The 22,420-nt window shown below is 37.9% G+C and overlaps 1 protein-coding gene across 4 annotated transcripts in view; it reads right to left on the reverse strand.

Moving 5' to 3' along the window:
• The window catches only part of CUNH8orf34 (chromosome unknown C8orf34 homolog), a 166,393-nt gene that overhangs the window by 22,219 nt on the left and 121,754 nt on the right, over nt 1–22,420 (reverse strand). For all 4 annotated transcript variants that reach the window (XM_062633227.1, XM_062633226.1, XM_062633228.1 and 1 more), the window contains 2 exons: nt 13,963–14,048; nt 8,241–8,314 (listed from right to left, as the gene is read on the reverse strand). In XM_062633227.1, coding sequence (XP_062489211.1) covers nt 8,241–8,314; nt 13,963–14,048 — 160 coding nt within the window. The remainder of the gene's footprint in view (nt 1–8,240; nt 8,315–13,962; nt 14,049–22,420) is intronic.

Consider the following 22,420-nt stretch of genomic DNA (forward strand, 5'->3'; position numbering starts at 1 on the left):
CCTGTCTTACCTTAAATAACATAAATCAGAGGCATTACTTAAAATCAACAGTTCTAAAGTAATTCAAATATATACCTTTACACAAGCTTTTGTTCCATGCTGAGACAACATAACAGGACAAATTCTTCAATGATTTACATTCTGCACAGTTCCAGTTACTTAGTGGGGGTTGCACTTACTTTAAATTACCATAACATTTGGCACCATATCTTTGCAAAGCAGCACTTCTGGGAATATCACAGGATTTCCTAATCAAAATTGCCAGTGCTTTTTTATCACTGCAAGAAGTATCCCTTTCAGGAACAGCAACTAAATCATCCAGGTGACACAGCAGTTTGGAAGGGATGCCAGCAAACAGACCACCTCCCCAGATACTTCATTATTGGATGCTGTGGTATTCAAAATCATCTGCATTTTCTGGAATCCACTCAATACAGTTTCAGGAAATTATTTTAAAATATACTATGACATAAACTTAATAATTTTTTTTAATGCTTGAGACAGATACACAAAAAAAAATATATGTCTGAGTACGCAAGACTTGGTCATAAAAACAAGCAAAAACATTAACTAAAGCATTTTTAACAGCCTATCTGAAATAAATCATACAAGATTGCCTCACTAAAACATTTCATCAATAGTCTAATGGGTTTTTTTTTGATTTCCTGAAGAAGCAAGACTTATGCAATGGTCTCACTGTCATTCATCTCTTTCTGATTTTTTAATCTTTCAGTAAATATCAAACAAATTTAGAGAGGGGGCATGGATTCAAAGACATTAAGCTGACATAATTTCATGGAGAAGAATGATTGAGCAGAGAAGGGAGACCCAAACTGGTGACCCGATCACAGAAGGCATACAGGGCTCTGCTGCTCCACAGTGTGCCAGGCTGGAATTGTAGCACCTGCAGACATGTGGGCTGCTGCTGAAATTATAGCTCTAAAAACACAGGATTCCAAATGTTAGCCTGATGAAAGCGTTGCACTCTCCATGTTGTATTTTCTGGAAATTAAATAGAGAACTTTCTCTCTTTCTCTTCTACAAATCTCTACTGTTTCTTACAATTCTGCTTTTCCCTCTAATGCACTTTTTTCTTTTATGCACAGTAATCATGTAAGACATATACAACTAAGACAACTGTCTAAGTAAAGGCAGCTGTCTACTGCCTGCAGTAGATTCAAAGATAAATGGAGAAAAATTATTCAACTGTAGTCATCATTATAGTGCTCCAGATGTTTATAAAGACCTAAGTAATGTTTAAATTAAATCACTTCCAATTAGGAGACTCCAATTCACAAAGATCATCAAACATCAGCAGTACCTTTGTATGTTTCAATACAGGTTTTAAAATCTTATATAAGTGCATGTAGGACACACAGATATGCCTGTGTATAAGCACTTACAGTCACACAAAGGCAGGAACATATATGCATTTAATAAATAATTGTGTCTGCCTTCATTGTGTTAACCCACAGCTACAAAGACATACAGAGTTTGTGTTCAATTCTGTATCTAGGACAGGTATTCTTCCTAGGAATAAATATTAATCTTGTATATGGTTTAAACCAAATACATTTACATATATTCATTACCTATTGTTATATATTCAAACTCCCTTTCAGATGTACAGTTCCAACACCCTGTGGAATTAATGAGGTAACTTTGGATTAATTTTTTCCTCAAATTTTATAACTCTTCCTGTGCATTTTTCTGTTTTATTCTCTATTTTTCAAAGGCTTATGGCATTTTGTCAGGCAATTGCTTCATAAAAGACCAGAACAATAGTGCAGTACTAGTTATGGAAAACTGAATATTTAATATTAGCAATTTAATTTCATGATGTTATGTGCTTATAATTGTGCCTTCCAATTAAACACTCACTTTATAGAAAATAACAATGCTCAGGGGAAAAAAAAATGTACAAGAATTTATTAAGACATTAAAACCACAGTGTAACCATTCTTCATTCCTTCTCTGAAGCTAGATATTTCAGGGCTATAACCAACAACATTTTTGGATGTAGGATCAGGTAATGTTTGTTTTGTTTTTTTTTTCTCTATATCTAAATAATTCTGTACATAAAAATAGTTATTAACATTTTGAGACTATGAGTTCATCTAAATGAATAATACACAAACACAGACAGATGTCCTCAGTGTGTCCAGTACTCAATTAATGCAGCAGCCTTATTCCTAACAGAGAAATACAAGCTGAAAGTAGGGGATGTTATCAAGGAGGCTTTGGAAACATGCCAGTTCAAATGTGAGGATAAATTATTTTGTACAGCTCTAGCAGGATTCACTGGTGCCCCTTCTCTCCACTGGATGCATGGCAGCAGTTCAGATATGTCACTTAAGAGATTCAGCCTTGCAAGTCATGTATTTAAACCTTCTTATTCCACTTTGCCAAAACCTATCCTTTCTCTACTGGCCAGGAATCGCGGAGATAAAACAACGTCAGTTAACTCGGACTTCAGTGATGATAGTAGACTGAAAAATATAACATATATATGTATGGAGTATGTCCAAACTACAGTTGCCCTGGATTGTTCATTAAGGTTTCTAAACATTAGCACAAAATTTATGGATGGCATAACAAGATTAACCAGATCTAAATATGAAGATGTTACTGAATGACATCCTTGTCTTTCAAACTTGTAGAAACAGCTCTGGGCCCTGTTCATCACCTTCAAACTTGGAAGGTGAGGCAATATCTCTTTGTACCAGAAATATGTTCAAACAAAGCCCTTAGGATATATTTGTCAACTATTTCCTAAGGGGTTTTCTTTACATATCATTGTAATTTCTCCACATACAATACATTCATGGATGCTATTTTTACTTAGAACACTTAGCCAAATTACTGCTAAAATAAAAAGTTACAAACAATAAAACTAAAGGTAAACTCTCATCACTGGGTCCCTGAACTTCTGGAAAATACCACCACTTACTGGGAGTGCCACAGTGGAACAGAACTACAACTAACGAGGTCATTAATGAGAATATTTCCAAGATCATTCAATCTGCAGCACAGTGTTAGCCAGTATACATTAGTTTGGCTTGTACCTCTAAAAAATGTGAACGCCATGTGCAGATGTGAATGTCTTGATCTCTCTATCGAGCTGACTTGGCGTGGGCTATGTAAACTCACTGAGACCTGAGGAGTTCTACAGAGGTGCAACATTTCAGAATACGTAAGGCCAAGAGGAAGTCCTCCAAATTACCTACAGCATGACCTGGAAATCAAGTGCTTGTTAGCAAATAAATTACTCTTTTTTGCTGACCATAAAAAGTGTTAATAAACAGCACAGCATCATATTTCTGTGTCATTTTGGCCTACCTCAGAGTAAAACTAACCAGGTACTCAAATATGTGTTCATGAACATACACAAAATCTCTTTTCAGGTATGGGAACAGTTCCCACTTCACAAGAGAAGTGCTTAAAAACTGAATTGTATGATCACAATGAAATCAGGAAAAGGAGAGGAAACCCAATTAATTAGTTGTTCTTGACAAGCTCTAAATATATGCAATGCATTTTGATTGAACTATTTCTTCTACATAGTTTTTCTAATCAACTGCAAATTTTATTGGTAACTTCAGGAGATAATACTGTAAGAAAGACTACCATGCCTGGCTTTCTATGTGTAACCTACAAATCCTTTGCAGAATAACTTAGACACCTTAATTAGATACATGACAGAGATCCCTCCAAATGCAAAAAAAAACATTTCCATTATTGAACAATCTGTTTGCAGGTGTACCTTCTGTTCTGACAAAACAGCTGGCAAAGACAGGTGTTATTCATGCAATGGAACTTTTTGTGCAATATTTTGTTTGAAGATTCTCCATACAACATGCATTTGCTACGAGAATTCATCACATACTTACTCTTGCAGCTTCCATAGTCTGTTCAAGGACATACGGTGAGGGAGTCAACATGGGGCTTTGGTACTGTAAAAATAATAAACCTCAAAGCTCTGAGGCAATATTGGCAGCCACCTCTAATCCCCACCTACCACATTAGGGCCTGTTCTACTTGAAATGCCATGTAATTGAAATTACAAGCCTTTTGCTTCCCATGGCAGTCAGCCAGCACATTTTATGCTAAACCTTACACTAAAAAATGGTAGTTTGAATTAACTTACACACAGTTTTTGTGTTTATAGGAAAAAAGGAAGGAGAAAATATGTGGGTGACTTGGTAACACATTTGTTTTAATTTCTGAAGTGTAACTAGTATAATTTTTTTCTAAGCTTCGGTCTTGTTTTGCTTGCTGTTATTTGGACTAATATTTTTGAATATGCCATACCCAACAACTAAAATTTTAAAGAGGTAAAAACAAGGCATTCATTGATTTTTTTTATGTTGTTGTTTTTCATGGTTTTTTCCATCTATTATTTAAAAATTCAGAAAATTATTTCAATTTAAAATTACATTTTAAGGGATTAAATATTTTCAAATAAGAGTGTTTTTACTTCAAAAGACATCTCCCCTCCTGTCCGCCTGATGAGAGGTCTCCTTGGAAGCACTCTAGTCAACATTTATTGATAGCAAGAATTAAAAGATTATTTTTTTACCATGCATTGACACTGAAGTCATTTAATAAATTGAATTACCATTAAGGAATGTTTGTGTTTATCAGAGAAAATCCATGTGTGTATTCCTTCTAGGAAAGCAATTGAAAAATTCCAAAGCAGCAGGGAAAACAGGAGAAAATTTATTTAAAAAAAAACCACCTTCATAAAAGAATTCATTACAGTACTTTTCCCACCGCAATAAAGCGCAAAAATTCAAGGCAAATTCATGCAGAAATGCTTTTTGCAGTTGAGCAATTTTTTTTTTCCAGTTTCTGTTACACTTGGATTGGTTTGACTTACACGGATAATTTGCAAGGAAAAATATACCTTTTTATGCGCACAGGCAAGGCAAGATGAGTGAATGCAAATATTCACATTAAAAAAACAGTAACCATGAGTCCTGCTAGATCCAGGTGGTAAAAGAAGCAACTCAGAGGAAAAGCATAGTTTACTCAATGTGAATTGCGCAGTGCACGTGCCCTCTTTCTTTCTGTTAGACTGTAAATTTAGTAATTTCCCCATGTACTTTACTTTTCTATTTCTGTCAGAATCCCAGCCAACTTAATTTGTTCCTAATATCACATCAACATTATCTTAAAGCTCGCTAGCCAAATATTTATAAAATTCATTTACAGAAACACAAAGTAAAACAGGACTCCATGTTCACCCACTGCAAAAATCTCAAGAAAAAGATTGGCATTTTGCTTAGCACTTTTTGTTACGTTAAATATTTGTCAGAAAAGGAGCCCTGCAGTAAACTGGGATCTCTAAGGATATTTTGGATGCTTGCTTCCACTTTCAATCCTTGCAAAACACTTGGGAAGAGTGCTGATCCCTGTAAACACTTCAAACTGGGTTTTGCTAGCTTTACTCCTTTATTAATTCAGTACACCCTGTTTGGGATTATGCAGCACTGAAAATGTAACTTCTCTATTTTTCAAATAGCAATTCTCTGTGAAAAATAAAGCATATCAAAATAAGCTATTAAAAAAGGGTTAAAGAAAAAGGTCTAATTACAAAACTTTCTAGATTCTTCAGAAACAGAACAGTAAATATACACAATGCTACAAGTAAATCATAATGTATCCACAGTATAAATTACATGAACCATGTTAGAGACATAGATATGGCCTATCTCTTCTTGGTACCAGTGTCCAGATTGCTTTAGCCTCCACATCAAAGATTTTATATGGGGGCATACACGAGACATGAAACAAGAACCCACACGACTCTTTTCTAAACATCCTCATACATAATTCTTGCTGGTGTATCCCACTGTTTTTCTCAAAACACTTGTTTGAATGCTGAAGTACTTTAAAGGAAAATTTCTCAAATACATGAGTACAGGGAAATTTATGATAATGACACATTTAACTAGCAACAGACTCAAATTACCCTATTGGAATGCAGTATCAATAATAAAGATGGCACACCCTGAACCAGATCAGGAATTTTTACATGTGATACGTGCATTTGAGTGAATGCCATGAACCAATTTGTCCAGTTTATGAGAAATGTCTGATCAACATCATAGCTATTCTATTCTCCCCTCATCTTCTGTCTCATATAGTATCTCAGAGCTGAAAATCACTCCAGTCACGAAAACGTATTTTGGTACCAATTTCTGAAGTAATTTTACAGCCGTATTTCTGTTTCAAAGGATCTTCTTAGCCTTCCTATGGGAAACCTCAGTTTCACCTCTGTATTTTATATGTCAAGATCATCAAAGAATGAGTCTCACTGGAAGTTATTAGGGACAATGGAACATATCTCTATTCCTTCAGAGCCCTAAAAGGAAACTAACAACAGTGGCTGAATCATTTTTTCCTTTTTGAAGAGAGAGTTGCAGACAAATACAGTGTTGGATAGCTGAATCTTATTCTGGATAACAAGACACTTTAAAGATATAAAAGTACACAATCAGCTACGCATCATTTAAGCAAGAGTTGTAAGATACAAAATGCAGGAAACAACCCAAAGCTGCTGAACTAACAGTTACTGGCTTATGGCTCCTTAGAAACTTAGGCAAAGGAATTTTCCAAGAGCTCAGGAAACAAGCTAGCTGCCTTTAACTTAGGGAGAGGTTGTGTGGGCAGAGCAATAGCTGTATCTGCTTTTCTGGCCATCTCTTTGCAGCGCTGGCAGTAACAGTAGCCAGTGTGGCTTTCAGGGAGTCAGGCCATGCGACTTTGCTGCCTCTGGCAGCCTACTGCTCCAGGCAACCTCACCAATGTCTAGAACTAGCGGAGTATATTTCAAAGCATGCACACACAGAACATGTATCTAAAAGTAGTTAGTTGAAGGCTGCACATTTATGTAGCAAGATTTTGCTAATAGCATAATTATCTTTTGTTTTCCTTGCATCTTTTATTTTTTCTGTGCAATTCAATTTATTTGTTGCTAACTCCCTATGCTGTACATCTGCAGAATTGATAAATCAAAGCCGGTAGCTGCAGGTACAATTCAATAAGAGAAACGTGGGTTTAGAAACTGCTTCAAAATTTATTATACCTCTCTGTTCACCAGTGTGAAGCAGAAAGATTTGAGAAAGAAGCTCACAGCGATGGCAACTGAAGTTCTGCTCCTTACTCCTTTTGCCTAATATCTGTAAATGCTCTGTCAGGTACTTGCACTCCAAAATCTCAGAAAGCTTTAGGAATTGATCTGGAATTCAATTGTCTGCCAACTGCTCTGATAACTGGTTAGAAATACTATATGATCAGTGTTATTATTAGTAGTTAATCAGCTGCCTGAAAGACTGCTGGATCAGTCTGCATTATTGCTTTTTTCTTTAACACTGCCCTTCTCTCCTTAGCTAACAAATACTGAGCCCTTCTTTTGACTGACTTTATCAACACTAAAGTGTGCTATAAACCACTCTTGCTAGGGTTGAACAGGAATTAATGTGTCCTTTTACAGCTATCTAAAATTCTGCAAAACCAAACAATTATTGTCAGCTTATTTGCCTTAGAAAAAAAAGGAATCCGTTCTTTAACCTATATACAAACTATGATGAAATACAACTAGTGCCAAAATTCTGACTGTATTATTTTTCAAAAATTATTTTATTGCTGGTTATATTTTTGTGCAACCTGCAAATATTTTCTTAAATTATTTCAAAATTACAGAACTGATGAAAACTTTACCAAGCAGAATATTGCACTCTTTAAAAAGATACATAAATTAGCCATATGTTTTAAATAGGTACCTGCCATTTATTAATTTCCAAGCAAATGTTACCAAAAAGCTAAATTCAGATACTATAATTGTATTTCATACTGAAATGTAGAGCCTGAAATTTTTTGTTCTCTTATTTTGTAAAATCGAATACTATCTGGTAAAACAGATATTTGACTAACATTTAAGAACAATCAGACATAGTATAAAATGACTGCACTTTCAACGGAAGCTATACATGTAAGTCACACAACATATGCTTTTATATGAGAGTATAATAATTTCTTTCAAAATATCATCCTACCTAGAATGAAAAAAAAAACAACAGAGAACTGAAGATTCAGAAGGGTCAGGTAAATCAAGTTTTCCCCAGGATGACAGTGCTGCCACACACAACTTTTTGTCTTTATGCAAAAATCTATTTTCTTTTTTTATCAAACTAAATGGAAAAATTACAGAATTATCCATAAGGGAAGATACTCACAGATCCTGCCACTTGAGAGACATTCTGAAATTCATCAATATCTTCTGTAAGTGTTTCAGCCCCGGGTGCTTGAGCTGTTCCAAAGAGGTAGAAGTAAATCATTCTAATTAAGTAAGCATAGCCACTTTGAAAATAAAATGCCTATAAATTAACTGCTGGGAAGGTAAATGTGGCTACAGTAAATGCACAGCTTTTCAGTTACACTTCAATGGGTTTTCATTTATGTCTGATTTTAATTTATGTCTGATTTTATGCCTGATTTTAATTTATAAGCTTAATGCAATATGGCACAGTGTCTCTAACAAACATGATTAGAATAACAAGCAAGCTTCCTTCAGCTGTCTCATATGTTGGGGTGTCTCGTATGTTATTTATTATTTTTACTATTAAAACTTGATAGCGTTTGCTGTTTACACAAAGTGAGTAGTGGATCTTCAGCTTTCATAAGATCAACACAATTACTTTTAATTAATTTTGTTAAGCTAATTAGAATATTGTTAAAATCCTTGAAGTAAGAAGTTCTGCTCCCTTTAGGCCATGTTTAAAAGCCCATACTGCCACATTTGTAAAATAACATGACTTGGTGAGAAGCCTAGAATGCCTCTTTGACACATACATAACAACTTAAAGCAGAATTTATGTACCTATGTCAGAGAAAGCAATTTCCAAGTAACATGCTATGCAGTTTCATTCTTTGCCTGACAGTCTGCTAGGCACTTGAATGCTGTTCATAAGCAGTTTAAGAAAAGAAGATACCCTGATCTTCCCTAGTCTATGCTGCTATTCAGACACTTAGCAGGGAGAGCCTTACGTTTTCAGAGGAGTGCCCCGATTTGTTAAACATCTCAGACTATATTTACTATAAGGACAAAACTATACTGAAGTACAGTAACTGTGGTTACCATATTGTGGGGAGTGAAGGCGAACTTTGGGAGTGAGCTCTGAGGCCTTAGTGCTTAACAAGCCCTGGGGCGATGAGCTGGGCTGCTGAAGGACAGGGAAGGTCGAAGAGCAAGCCTCCGGAGGACCGGCCCGGATGTAGTTGTGGCGGGAATCTCAGATGGAGGCAGGAGGATGTGGGGGATGCGAGAGGGTCTGCAACACTGTGATTGGTCTGTTTACCTGGAGAGTCTCACAGGGGCTAATGAGATTGAACGTGGTGTGTATGTGCAGGTTGGGGAGTACCGAACGAGGGGATAAAACGGGCTTTGTAACAACAAAAGAGGATTTGAGTCTGCATTAACTTGAGTCCGTGCCGTGAAATGCCACACCATATTCATTGTAAAAAACAAATGAAAGCAGAGAAGGAAAAAATAACGATGATGCAAAGTTGTGGTCAGAGAACTGTGGGAGATGATGCCACATCTTTGCCAATCCCACATCTAGTTCTCAACCCTAACTCCCACATATTTGTATCCTTCCTAATTTTTTGCCCTGGCCATGCAGTTCTATCTGGAATAGCACTATTTGTGTTTCATACATTCTTATTACTATTGAACATCTCCAACTTCAAGCCGTTCATTTATGTCCAAATGCCTGTTTTGAACTTTTCGCTATAGTGGCACTTTAAAGGGAGAAAAAACCAACCAACCTAAACCAGTATGTAGAAGCCTCACAAGTTGATGTTTTCAATCCCTCCAAGCTGAAAAACTGACTGTAGGTTGACAGATGCAGATTTTTACTGCATTGATCCTGTTGCAGCACCTGTCTTTTCAGGCCTCAGCCATTCTCCCCATCTGTCTGTACAGAACAAGAGCAAGGCTTAATGGAGGACTGATCCAAGAGACAAACCTGACAGGCTTGGAATCTAGAGGGGAAATTTGTTGTGTGGTAATTCAAGTTGTTTCTTCTAACCAAAATCAAGAACCTAGCTATTAAATTCTTTCCTAAGTTCTTTCCTGTGAAGTGGTCCAATGGGAAAGAGAAAGTTTTGAGAGGTATAGTTTAGGACAGTAAAAAGAAACTGCAGCTTTAAAATATCCTGTGTTCTCTGATCTTAAGACCTGATTCCCATCTCTCACTTTTACTACTTAGATCAACACAATTCTGTCCAATTCTGCAGGATTATACTAGAGGGAAATCAGTATAGTGGTTAATTGGAACCAGGTCCAGATTGACAGTGGAGTCACTATAGTGCCTGATGCTGCAGATGAACTTTTCACATAAGCTATTACATTGACTTTATTAGCTGGAATTGCTTTACTAAGGTTTATTTATACGGGCTGTTAGATCAGATGTGTTGCCAATTACTTCTGAACCTAGTTCATCTGAAATCCACAAGAGAGATGCTCCAGATCTAACAACTTAACAATTTCCCATAAACCCAGAAACAGATCATTATCTAAAGAAACCTACCCTTCACTTTGCTGTGCATCAGCACCTTGCTTGCATATTCTTGAACAAATGGTTTAGATCAGCACTTCTGAACGCATAGTTTTCTTTCAGTAAGCCCATTGGTACCAATAAGTAAGAGCAGAAAATAAATTCAAACAAACTGGGTAAGTGAAGCCTGTTAGTCACTGTTTCATGATATAATACATTCTTAAGAGGACAAAACAGAAAAATCAGTGCAATATGATGCATTGATTTACTTAGTGTTTTATAATAGTATGTTTAGGAGTCTCTTTTATCACCTTCTTGTACATAGTATTTATTATAAATAAATATCAGATGCACAGAAAACAAGTAATATGATGTATTTATAGAAAAGATTGGTAAGACTGGGCAGTTGCCCGAGTTCTGTGCCTGTTTCTAGCCTATACCAATTTGTAAAGTCCAGCTGTGATTTTTTTCAAATCAAAATGTATTACTAGCCAACATTTTAGGGGGAAAAAAAAAAAAGATAAGATATTTTGAAAGACTGAATATTCCTAAGAGTGCCTCTTGACAGAAAAAATTGGCAGTACCTCACTGCTGACCTCAGTCCTTTTGCCCTAGGGGTTTTACTATATTCTAGCCATATGACTAAGAGGTTCATGTATATTTACAGACATGAGATAGATGTGTTTATAACAACATGAATGTCATTGCCCCACCTAACTAACTTTTAGTCCCTATATTTTATTGGAGGTGGTTCTTTAGGGAAAGTGCTCTCCATCTTCTTTATACCCATGCTGACTGCAAAGTATCTTGAAGCATAAGCTGGAGCAATCCTGTGCTCTACACTCTGTGACCATGAAAGATCCAGCTTCATTATTACACAGAATCCAGCAGCTTGTTTGACCTTCTTTAATCCTGGTGCCTCTGCCACTTAGCAGGAGCATACTATTTTATTGAAGACAGTTTCAGAACATAGCATGGCAGAGTTGGTATATTTCCATTTCAAGAGCAAGAGTACACAGGAAGAGGGAAGGAAGGCAATGAACTGTTAAAGACAAATTGTTTCAGGAACTATGGGACATTTTACCCCTCTACTTGTTTCTGCTGCAAATATCTTATGCTTGCATGCTCCTTTACCTATCCCAAACAAGCCACCACCACCTTCTTTCCTGGGGTTTACTCCCATAGCGAAAGAATTTTGCTTTCCTTTCACAGGGTTTGTGAGCAGTCACCAGTCTGGGACACTCTTGCTGACAATATTCATGAAGCAGTAAGAACATCATAGTTTGAGATTCTGAATTCCCTATTAATTTTTTTATAAAGTGACCAATGGGAGATGAAAGGAAAAACAAAGGGTATGGCTGCACAAAGCCATGCATTCTCACAAAACCAGTTTGAATCATAGAATCATAGAATAGTTAGGGTGGGAAAGGACCTTAAGATCATCTAGTTCCAAGCCCCCTGCCATGGGCAGGGACACCTCACATTAAACCATGAAACCCAAGGCCTCGTCCAACCTGGTCTTGAACACCACCAGGGATGGAGCATTCACAACCTCCCTGGGCAACCCATTCCAGTGCCTCACCACCCTCACAGGAAAGAATTTCCTCCTTATAGCCAATCTAAACTTCCCCTGTTTAGGTTTTAACCCATTACCCCTTGTCCTATCACTACAGTCCCTAATGAAGAGTCCCTCCCAGCATCCCTAGAGGCCCCCTTCAGATACTGGAAGGCTGCTATGAGGTCTCCATGCAGCCTTCTCTTCTCCAGGCTGAACAGCCCCAACTTTCTCAGCCTGTCTTCATACAGGAGGTGCTCCAGTCCCCTGATCATCCTTATGGCCCTCCTCTGGACTTGTTCCAACAGTTCCATGTCCTTTTTATGCTGAGGACACCAGAACTACACACAATACTCCAAGTGAGGTCTCACAAGAGCAGAGTAGAGGGGCAGGACCACCTCCTTCGACCTGCTGGTCACGCTCCTTTTGATGCAGCCCAGGATACAGTTGGCTTTCTGGGCTGCAAGCGCACACTGTCGGCTCATGTTCATTTTCTCATCAACCGACACCCCCAAGTCCTTCTCTGCAGGGCTGCTCTGAATCTCTTCTCTGCCCAGCCTGTAGCTGTGCTTGGGATTGCTCTGACCCAGGTGTAGGACCTTGCACTTGGCATGGTTGAACTTCATGAGGTTGCCATCAGCCCAGCTCACAAGCGTGTCAAGGTCCCTCTGGATGGCATTCCTTCCCTCCAGGGTATCAACCGAACCACACAGCTTGGTGTCATCAGCAAACTTGCTGAGGGTGCACTCAATCCCACTGTCCATGTCAGCGATGAAGATGTTAAAAAATCTTTAAAATATCTTTAAAGACATACTAGTTACTAATGCTGACATTGGTTTACAAATGAGGCAAGAGAAAGGAGTGAAAGCTCAGGCTGCTGTCATACCCAATAGCACACCTAATAGTACTAAATAGCAGAGAGCAGGCTAATTAAAAAAAAAAGTTAGTTCATATTTGTTTTGCATTAATTAATCAACAAAGCTAACTTGTCTGTGGCTGCTGAAGACAAAACTACAAATCAAATCCTCCAATTAATTGACTGGAATTAATTGATTCTGCCTACCAGTAAGGCGATAGACTGGGCCATTAATCTTTGCAGATTCTCTGTCCAAACCTCTATTCCTCTCTGTCTCCGTCCCAGTGACAGCTAAGATAAAGTTAACCTTCATCAACTTAATCGTTTGTACGAAAGCCGGTTTTATTCTGCTCAAAAACCTGAGCAGAAATTGAAATAAGGCTGAGTGTCCTGACTGCAGAATAGCGCAATGTATGAATATGTATGAGGAAAAAAAATATTTTTCAGAGGTACTCTATGAACTCCTTTTTATTGTATCTTAATTCTAGTCAGTGGTGCTTGGATTGATCAGAGAAACAGTTCTGATACTTAGTTTAAAAACAGGGAAGAAATTCTATAACTCTTGTTATTTTTAGTGTATATTATTTGAATTCTGTGGATGCATTTCTAGTGTCAAATTAAATATTTCAAAGACCATTCCTTGACAGAGAGGCCAACTGGCAATGAACAGCTCATGTCTACACTATTAAGTTATTTTACATCCAAAATAGTGCGCTAACATACAAACTGTCTACTAAGAATGATTCCTGGCCTAAGGCAGCTCTCAAAATATGCCTAGGAATTATTCTGGAGTGCTAATTGTCCATGACAAAGCCATATTAGGGGCTCCTCTAACAGATTTGATTGTAAATGATTGAGTTCAAATGGCAAGGAACATTATCTGGAAGTGCTTAATCTTCTTTACAGACTTAACCTCTAGTCTCCAATTCAAGATGTTGGCATTTGGTGTTTTTTTTTTTTTATGAGCAGCAAATATTTATGTAACTTACCATCAGAGTCTGTGACTACTGGTTCAGATGTTTGAGATACCACGAAGACATCTTCTGGCCTTTCTGCCAAATTCTCTCCTTGCAATCTAAATTGTGGAAAAACTGAATGAAAACATTTGCAATCATATTCCATAGATAAGACACAGAAGAGTGTCGTCTTTGTCTACAAACCCTACTCACAACAGTGTCCTAATTAAAATGGTGGCTTTGCTGAAAAGCCAACATCCATGGTTCAATCATATCATCCCAGATTGTCTAGTAACCAAAACTAGCCTTTAAAAACCAGTCAACTGAATCCTAGCTTATATATTTTTGTAGGACCTGCGTCAGCAGCGGTGGAGTTTTGGTGGCATCGTGTGCATATGAAACTGTAAGCTTCCTTTACTACATTCAAAAATATTTTAACTGAACAGTTAAACAGAAAACATTTTAACTAAACAGTACCGGGTGTCCATGTCAAGGTATTGTCAATAGGGACCTCTACAGGGGTGGCCTTGATGAGGAGAGAGGCTGCCCTATGATGGATGCAGGTGGTTCCATCCAGCTCTAAAAGGCCCACAGCAGGACACAGCTGAGCCCCTCAGCCACAATAGTGGTGCCGTATGGAGAAAACATAGTTAAGGGAGAGCAACCAAAGCCACACAGGCAGAAGAACAGGGAACAAAAAGAGTGGGAAATGGCAGAGGGAGCACCAAGGTCAGAGGAGGAGATGCTCCACACTCCGAAGCAGATAATCCCCTGCAGACCACGGTGAGGTGCATCCCAGAGCCAATATCCACTGCAGCCTGTGGAGGATCCATACCAGAGTAGGAGGATACATCTTGGAAGGTCTGTGGTCCATGGAGAGCCCACAGTGGAGCAGATTTTTTTCCTGCAGGACTGCAGCTAGTGGGGAGAGCCCACACTGGAGCTGGTAAAAAGTGTGAGGAAGAAGGAGGGGCAGAGAGAAGCTGTTACGGAATGACCACAACCTGCTGCTTCCCATCCTCCTATGCTGCTCAGGGAGTGGGGAGAAGGACCTGGAGTGAAGTCGGGCTTAGGAAAGGCAAGAGGAAAGGTGTAATTTTAATGATTGTCTTTCTGTTTCTCATTACTTAAATCTATTTTATTTGGCAATAAATTAAACTAATTTTCCCCAAGTCTAGTCTCTTTTGCCCGCAACATGAACTGGTAAGCAACTATCCTGTCTTTATCTCAACCCACAGATTTTTTCATCCTATTTTTTCCCCTCATCCTGCTAAGGGCGGTAAGTGAGCTAGCAGCTGGGTGGGGAGTTGGGTCTTAGCCAAGGTTAACCCACCACAGGGAAATACATGCAAGAATATTTCCTCCTCCTTTGTTACTTTTTAAAAGACAAACACAGTAATTATGGTAGGCTTCATCTTCAGGCTTTCCCCCTGCATCAGCTGACTGCAGTGCCTTTGACAGCGATGTACAATAACACTCCTTGTATTTGTTCTTTTAAATGAATATCCCAAGAGTCCCACCATCCTTCTTCAGGCTCTTATGAATCTTTAGTACAGATCCTGCTCTGAAGAAATGGTTTGTAGCTCTTAACACAATATAACTGCCAGTTACATCAAGGTTATCTTACCTTGAATTTATTCAGACATGAAAAGAAAAGAAAAATGCAATCCAATTTTGCAAAGCGAATCATAAAAATGCACTGAAGTAAAACCTTGGGGAAAGAAATAACCCATCTTTTACAAAAAAGTTCCTTTCACTTTGTATTCTCACTTTCTGCAGCTGCTTTACACTAAATTTTTAATTAACCTTTGAAACCAAGCAGAACCCTCATGTCTGCCCTACCTATAGTTCACATTTTATGACTCTCACAGTTATCTAATATATTTGGATGTTAAGTCATCTATTTGTTTTTACTTTCTCAAACCAAGCCCCACCCCCCCACCCCAATTACTTTATCTCCTTTTATTGCCCCTCGGACAGTTCATTTAGGATGGAAAGCTCAATGTATATTTGGAATGGCTCTTACCTGAGCAGGCATTTCCACAGTCCTCAAGGAAATGTAAGTAAAACTTAGAAGCCGTAAACCTAATTTTGAAAATCACTTATATGAGTCCTTTATAGCTCTATTCCTTGTTTGTAACGCTCTAGTAACAATTCTTTAAAAGCCTGCTTGTCAAACAGGCTCTTCTGAAGATGTCAGTGAAACAGAAGCAAATAACTTTGTGCCATTATCATAAAGATATTCAAATAGGGAGGAAACAAACTGTAAATGCAATAATCATGTGAAAAAGATTTCAAAAATCACATCACCTTTGCATTAAAATTGACCTGTCCTTCATTGTATACATACATGTTTCCTGCAAGCATGAATTCAAGCATATAAGGTTATGCATGAAATAGCAGGAACCAGCAGTGATGTACTCTTCTCTGCCGCCATGTTGATAGTTTATTTGTGTTTAATTAAAAGGAAAAAAAAACCTTCTGTTTATATTGCAGTAATTAAAAAATCATCTCTAGATGTAGCAGCTGCTTCTTTTATCCCATTATATTTTTCAAGGTTTTAAAATACATTCTCATTCTGAGCTTCCGTAAATCCATACCAGACATGAACAACTGAAATTACTCTCATATTATTCTAGAAATTGCATATATTTAAGTGGCTCATTGCCTCATGAAAAACATGAAAAAAAAGAAGAATCTTTTCAATAGTCAGAAAAGCTATTTCATATGATTTCTTTTTGTAGGAGGAAATAGCTGGTTGAACTGGGTGGGTGGATGGGTGAATAAGATATTTGACATATTCAGACCTCATTTTCACATCCAGTTTTCAACTTATTTATGTATTTCTTATGTGTGGATTCATATTGGAATAGAATCCTATGTGACTCAAGCAGCAAAAAAGTCACAAACACTATTGCTTGCTAAAAGAATTCTGTTACTTGGTCTGTTCTCATTTCTTCTTCAGTAGTAACCATATTCATAAGACAACTCCACAGTAAAACAAAAACATGTAAAAATTCTTAAGCAACCGATTTGAAAGAAGCATACGTCTAGAAGAGCTGCTGAATGCTTTAGAAGCTCTTTATACAAAGATGTATCTTCTAATATGAATGTCTTCCAAAAAAAGTGTGTTGCACCATGCTCCAAGCATCATTAATGTTGGATGGCTTACACTATGGGTTTCACTTACCTGGTCCCTGGTAGCACAAAAGCATTTTCATCTCCAACACTTCTTTTTTGCAGACTAGTTCTACACAGAAGTGTAAACTATAAGGTAGACTTCGTTCTTTGTTACCAGATATTAAATAGAAATACTTTTAGCAAAAAAAGGTAAAATGATGAGCAAAATGTTGTATTGGAACTTTTCATCCACTGTTTTGGAAAAGGAGATTATATAAAGAGGAATGTATATGAGATCACATCCTTATTTGCAAATCAATCTAAAAAGTCAAGCTTTTCCAAACTGGAAAACCTGATACCTAATAGCCAACATTTTTTTTTACATACATTCTATTTATAGTGTGATGTCTTGATTAGAGGCCCTTGTTTCAGTTACATTCAATCAGACACATGCTGGAGTTTCAAGAGCTACAAACAGCCTCCAGGCAAATACTTCAATTTCCTTTGATTCAAAAATGCATTCTGTGGGAATTGATCCAACAAAACTGCTAAGAACTTCAGGACCAAAGACATTCTGAATAAGTTCTATAGGATGGTTGCAGCAGCATTATAAGAGGTCTATCACTACGAACACGCTTATTTGTGTGTGAAACACAGTAATACTGCCAGTATCACTCAGCAAATATGATACTATGAATACGCAAAAAGAGGACAAAACCAGTTTATCTACATTCCTTGAATGCGTCACAGCATAATAAAGTCCTACATTGCTTCATCAAAGAAAGGAAACAGAAAATAGGAAAAACTGAGTCAAGATTGAAATTATGGATTTTTTGTTTTTCATCCATTACTTTGAAAAGGTCTTTTCACACTCTTGAAAAATCTATAAGCACACACAGTATCCTCTAAGAAATGGCAGTGACTAAAAGTCAGCAAAATGAAAACATGTTGATTCCTTTAGGATTCAGATTAGGAAAACATTTCCTCTTGACTTAACATCTGACAAAGCAGTGTTTTCCACATAATTTTAATATTTGTCACCTTATCAATTATTTTATATTATATCCATGTAAGTTGACTTTATCTGCTATGTTAATTATTCTATTAGTGCTGGTGCAGTATTTAAAATTTGTGGACACATTTAGCTTGAGCAAAATGGACTTTTAAGAGGTAAAACAAGCTCCTGCTTTGAGGACAAGTATGGGTATGTCTATACTTGAGTGTATACATGACTGCAAGTACAGATGCAAGACAAATTCTTGTTGAAGAACTCTAGTGCACTAAACATAGATATACACTATGATTGCCCTCTATGTCAACACTTGTCTTACGATATTCTTAAAATTAGCAGTAAATAAAATTAAAGCAAACTCTGTGTTATAGCACAATACCATAATAATGTTAGTAATAATAGCAATAATAAAGTTCACTGGTGAATATCATTCTCACACCATTAATAGAGAAGAAGAAAAAAAAAAAGCTCACTTCCAAGGACCACATCAGATTCATAAAAATAATTAAAAAACAGTTAACCACAAGCACAGGTACTTTCTAACATCAGGGACTAATGAGAAGGAATAAAGTTCCTGAAAACAAAGACATGGAAATGTTTCTGATACCCAGTACTGAAAGATATGTTCTTTAGCATTTGCTCTTTGTGTAGACTACTAATTCAGTGTATGTGCATTACAAATTGCTGTGTACTACTATATAGCACAGTACTTCAGGAATTTTTTGTGTACAATGAAATATTAAATAGGAGAGGAGATCCACCTTCAGAGAATGGTGATTGTTCACTCACAGAAAAATTTGCCTTGTATTTAGATAAATACTATTCTGACAGGCTCTTTCAGAAATATGTCACTTAAATAACAAAATTCCCATTCTATTTCTCCTAAAAATGAACAACAAAAAAATCCAATCAGGGTAGGGGTTATCATTTTTGGATAAACTCTCCTTTAATCCCCAAATATACAACGACAGGCAAGAGTGACAGAATTACTGTGTACATGGCTGGCCTTCAAATTCTGGTACGTGACTATGGATGGGACATCTTTTTAAACATAGCAATCTGTAGCTGGATAAATTTGCTCAAATTCTGATGTTCCCCAGAAATGAACAATAGAAACTTTGAAATTCCACTTGAGAAGAAACCCTGAAAACCTGTTATTTCAAGACAATACAAATGCTCCTGCTGGCTTCTTACTAATAAAGAAAAATTCCTTCAGGGACTCCAAGACAATAGAAAGAGGAGGAAGTGGGAAATTACATGTCTGAGAATTGCAGCTCCAGCCATTCTCTCTGCTTTGCCCTGTGTCAGCTAAATTGTCAAATCTGAATAATTTCTGTAAAATGCCTTGGTTTCTGTGAATCATTATTTCCTGAAGGACATACATTTCATTGGAAAATTCCTGATCTGCTTTGCTGAAGACTCAGCTGACTTACATAAACATGGTAAGAAGTAAGCGCAAGTTCAGCAAAGAATCCTTAAACTTTTAACCAAAAAGAGCAATAAAGCTGTTTCAATGTTCACCCAAGATCAGTGTATGCTTTTAAGGTTACAACCACAAAAAAGGGTTCCTAACTCTGTAAAAAAGAGGTAGTGTCATGTTTGTATTAGAATCTTAATTAACTAGACTTTGGCTTGCTGAATCACTGATTTTGCTTAAATCATTTCGAAGTAGATTAACTATGCTCTTGAAAAGATATTAACAAATAACTTCAATGATTTATAGTTAATTTCTTTATGAAGTAGTTAATTTGTACCAAAACCTGTAATACACATTTTGTAAGATTAATGAATATCATGAACTTACTCACAAAAGAAACTTATTAAAAATAGAACTTGATGACATTTCTTTGGCAACCAAAGGGAATTTCAGCTAGAAATGAGAATAAAAGAATAAATTTGACTTACTGTATTTGGGGGGGGGGGACGACGGGGGGGACGACGGACAGACGACGGACGATGGGACAGGTAGGTTTTGTTTGATTTTCTTTTTTTTTCTTTTCTTCCTTTCAAATCACCTGCTTCCTTTCTGCAGTTTAAAATGTGACATGCACATCTAACATTTCTCCCTGATACCACTGTAATACCGAATTATAATTTCCCTGGAACAAATACGTAACTCCGGGAAAGTTATAGCAACAGAGATGACACAACAGAAGTCCTGAAAGCTCCCAAATGCTTTTAAGTTACACTGAATGTTTTCTTGCACCTTTCCCTAGCAACCTCAACACCACATCAGTAGCAGTACTACAAGCATTACAAACATTTGTCATGACTTGTCTGTAATATGGTGAGTTTATTTCATTCTTTGTTCTCAAACATACTGATCCAAATTCTGATCTCATGTACCTTGACTTACTGTCTCCACAACTTCTGCACTCCTCTACACTGGTGTAAAATCCAAAGCTTCTCCAGCATCTAAACCCAAAGCAAGGATTTTCTGACCTATTTCATTTGTTCTACTAATATCTTTTACAAAAATAAAAATGTTAAAACTGTGCCAGCATAATTCTTAGTGTATTTACAGGTATGGAAACAAAAAAAAATGTCAGTTTTCCAGCATCAACTATGCCTGTTAATATAATCACAGAATCATAGAATGGTTAAGGTTGGAAAGGGCCTTAAAATCATCTAGTTCCAAATCCCCTGCCATGGGCAGGGACACCTCATAGTAGACCACGTCGCCCAAGGCTCTCTCCAACCCAGCCTTGAGCACTGCCAGGGATGGAGCATTCATTCACAACTTCCTTGGACAACCCATTCCAGTACCTCACCACCCCAACAGGAAAGAGCTTCTTCCTTATATCTAACTTGAACTTCCCCCATTTAAACTCATTACCCCTTGTCCTATCGCTACAGTCCCCGATGAAGTATCCCTCTCTGTCATCTTTGTAGGCCAACTTCAGACACTGGAAGGCTGCTATGAGGCCTCCACGGACCCTTCGCTTCTCTAGGCTGAACAGCCCCAACTTTCTACTTTCTCAGCCTGTCTTCATATGGGAGGTGCTCCAGTCCCCTGATCATCCTCATGGCCCTCCACTGGACTTGTTCCAACAGTTCCATATCCTTCTTATGTCGAGGACACCAGAACTGCACACAATACTCCAGGTGAGGTCTCACAAGAGCAGAGTAGAGGGGCAGGATCACCTCCTTCGACCTGCTGGTCACACTCCTTTTGATGCAGCCCAGGATACAGTTGGCTTTCTGGGCTGCAAGCACACAGTGCCGGCTCTTGTTCATTTTCTCATCAACCAGCACCCCCAAGTCCTTCTCCACAGGGCTGCTCTGAATCTCTTCTCTACCCAACCTGTAGCTGTGCCTGGGATTGCTCCCACCCAGGTGTAGGACCTTGCACTTGGCATGGTTAAACTTCATGAGGTTGGCATCAGCCCACCTCACAAGCATGTCAAGGTCCCTCTGGATGGCATTCCTTCCCTCCAGCATATCAACTGAACCACACCGCTTGGTGTCATCGGCAAACTTGCTGAGGGTGCACTCAATCCCACTGTCCATGTCAGCAACAAAGATGTTGAACAAGATAGTCCCAACACTAAGCCCTATGGGACACCACTTGCTACCAGTCTCCTCCAGTTGGACATTGAGCCATTGACTGCAATCCTCTGCATGTGGCCATCCAGCCAATTCCTTATCCTCTGTGTGGTCCATCCCACAAATTTACGTCTCTCCAGTTTATAGACAAAGATGCCGTGCAGGGCAGGGTAGAACACTTTGTACAAGTCTAGGCAGATGACGTCAATTGCTTTGCCCCTATCCATCAGTTCTGTAGCCCCATCATAGAAGGCCACCAGATTGGTCAGGCAGGATTTCCTCTTAGTGAAGCCATGCTGGCTGTCACCAAGCACCTTGTTGTTTTTCCTGTGCCTTAGCATGCCTTCCAGGAGAATCTGCTCCAAGATTTTGCCAGGCACAGAGGTGAGACTGACTGCTCTGTAATTCCCCGGGTCATCCATTTTCTCCGTCTTGAAAATGGGGGTTATATTTCCCTTTTTCCAGTCACTGGGAACATCACCTGACTGCCATGATTTTTCAAACATGATGGACACTGGCTTACCAGCTTTATTTGCCAGCTCCTTCAGGACCCATGGATGGACTTCATCAGGTCCCAGTATTTAGTATAATGAAATTATACTAAATTTAGTATAATGAAATTATACTAAATAAATATAATTAAACAATATACAGGCAAGAGTACTCTTTTGCTGGCAAAACTCTCCATCTGCTTTAGCTACCCACTCTAGCTTCCTAATAAAGATCAGGTTTTAAAAGAAGTTTATATAAATTTCAAATCAATAAATTACAGAAGAAAAATATCTCAGATCTAAGAGGCAAAGAACAGAGGAT

This window comes from Pezoporus occidentalis, unplaced genomic scaffold (genome assembly GCF_034315485.1).
Source record: "Pezoporus occidentalis ecotype Australia unplaced genomic scaffold, CSIRO_AGI_Poc_V1 ctg4, whole genome shotgun sequence".
Classification (NCBI taxonomy): Eukaryota; Metazoa; Chordata; class Aves; order Psittaciformes; family Psittacidae; genus Pezoporus; species Pezoporus occidentalis.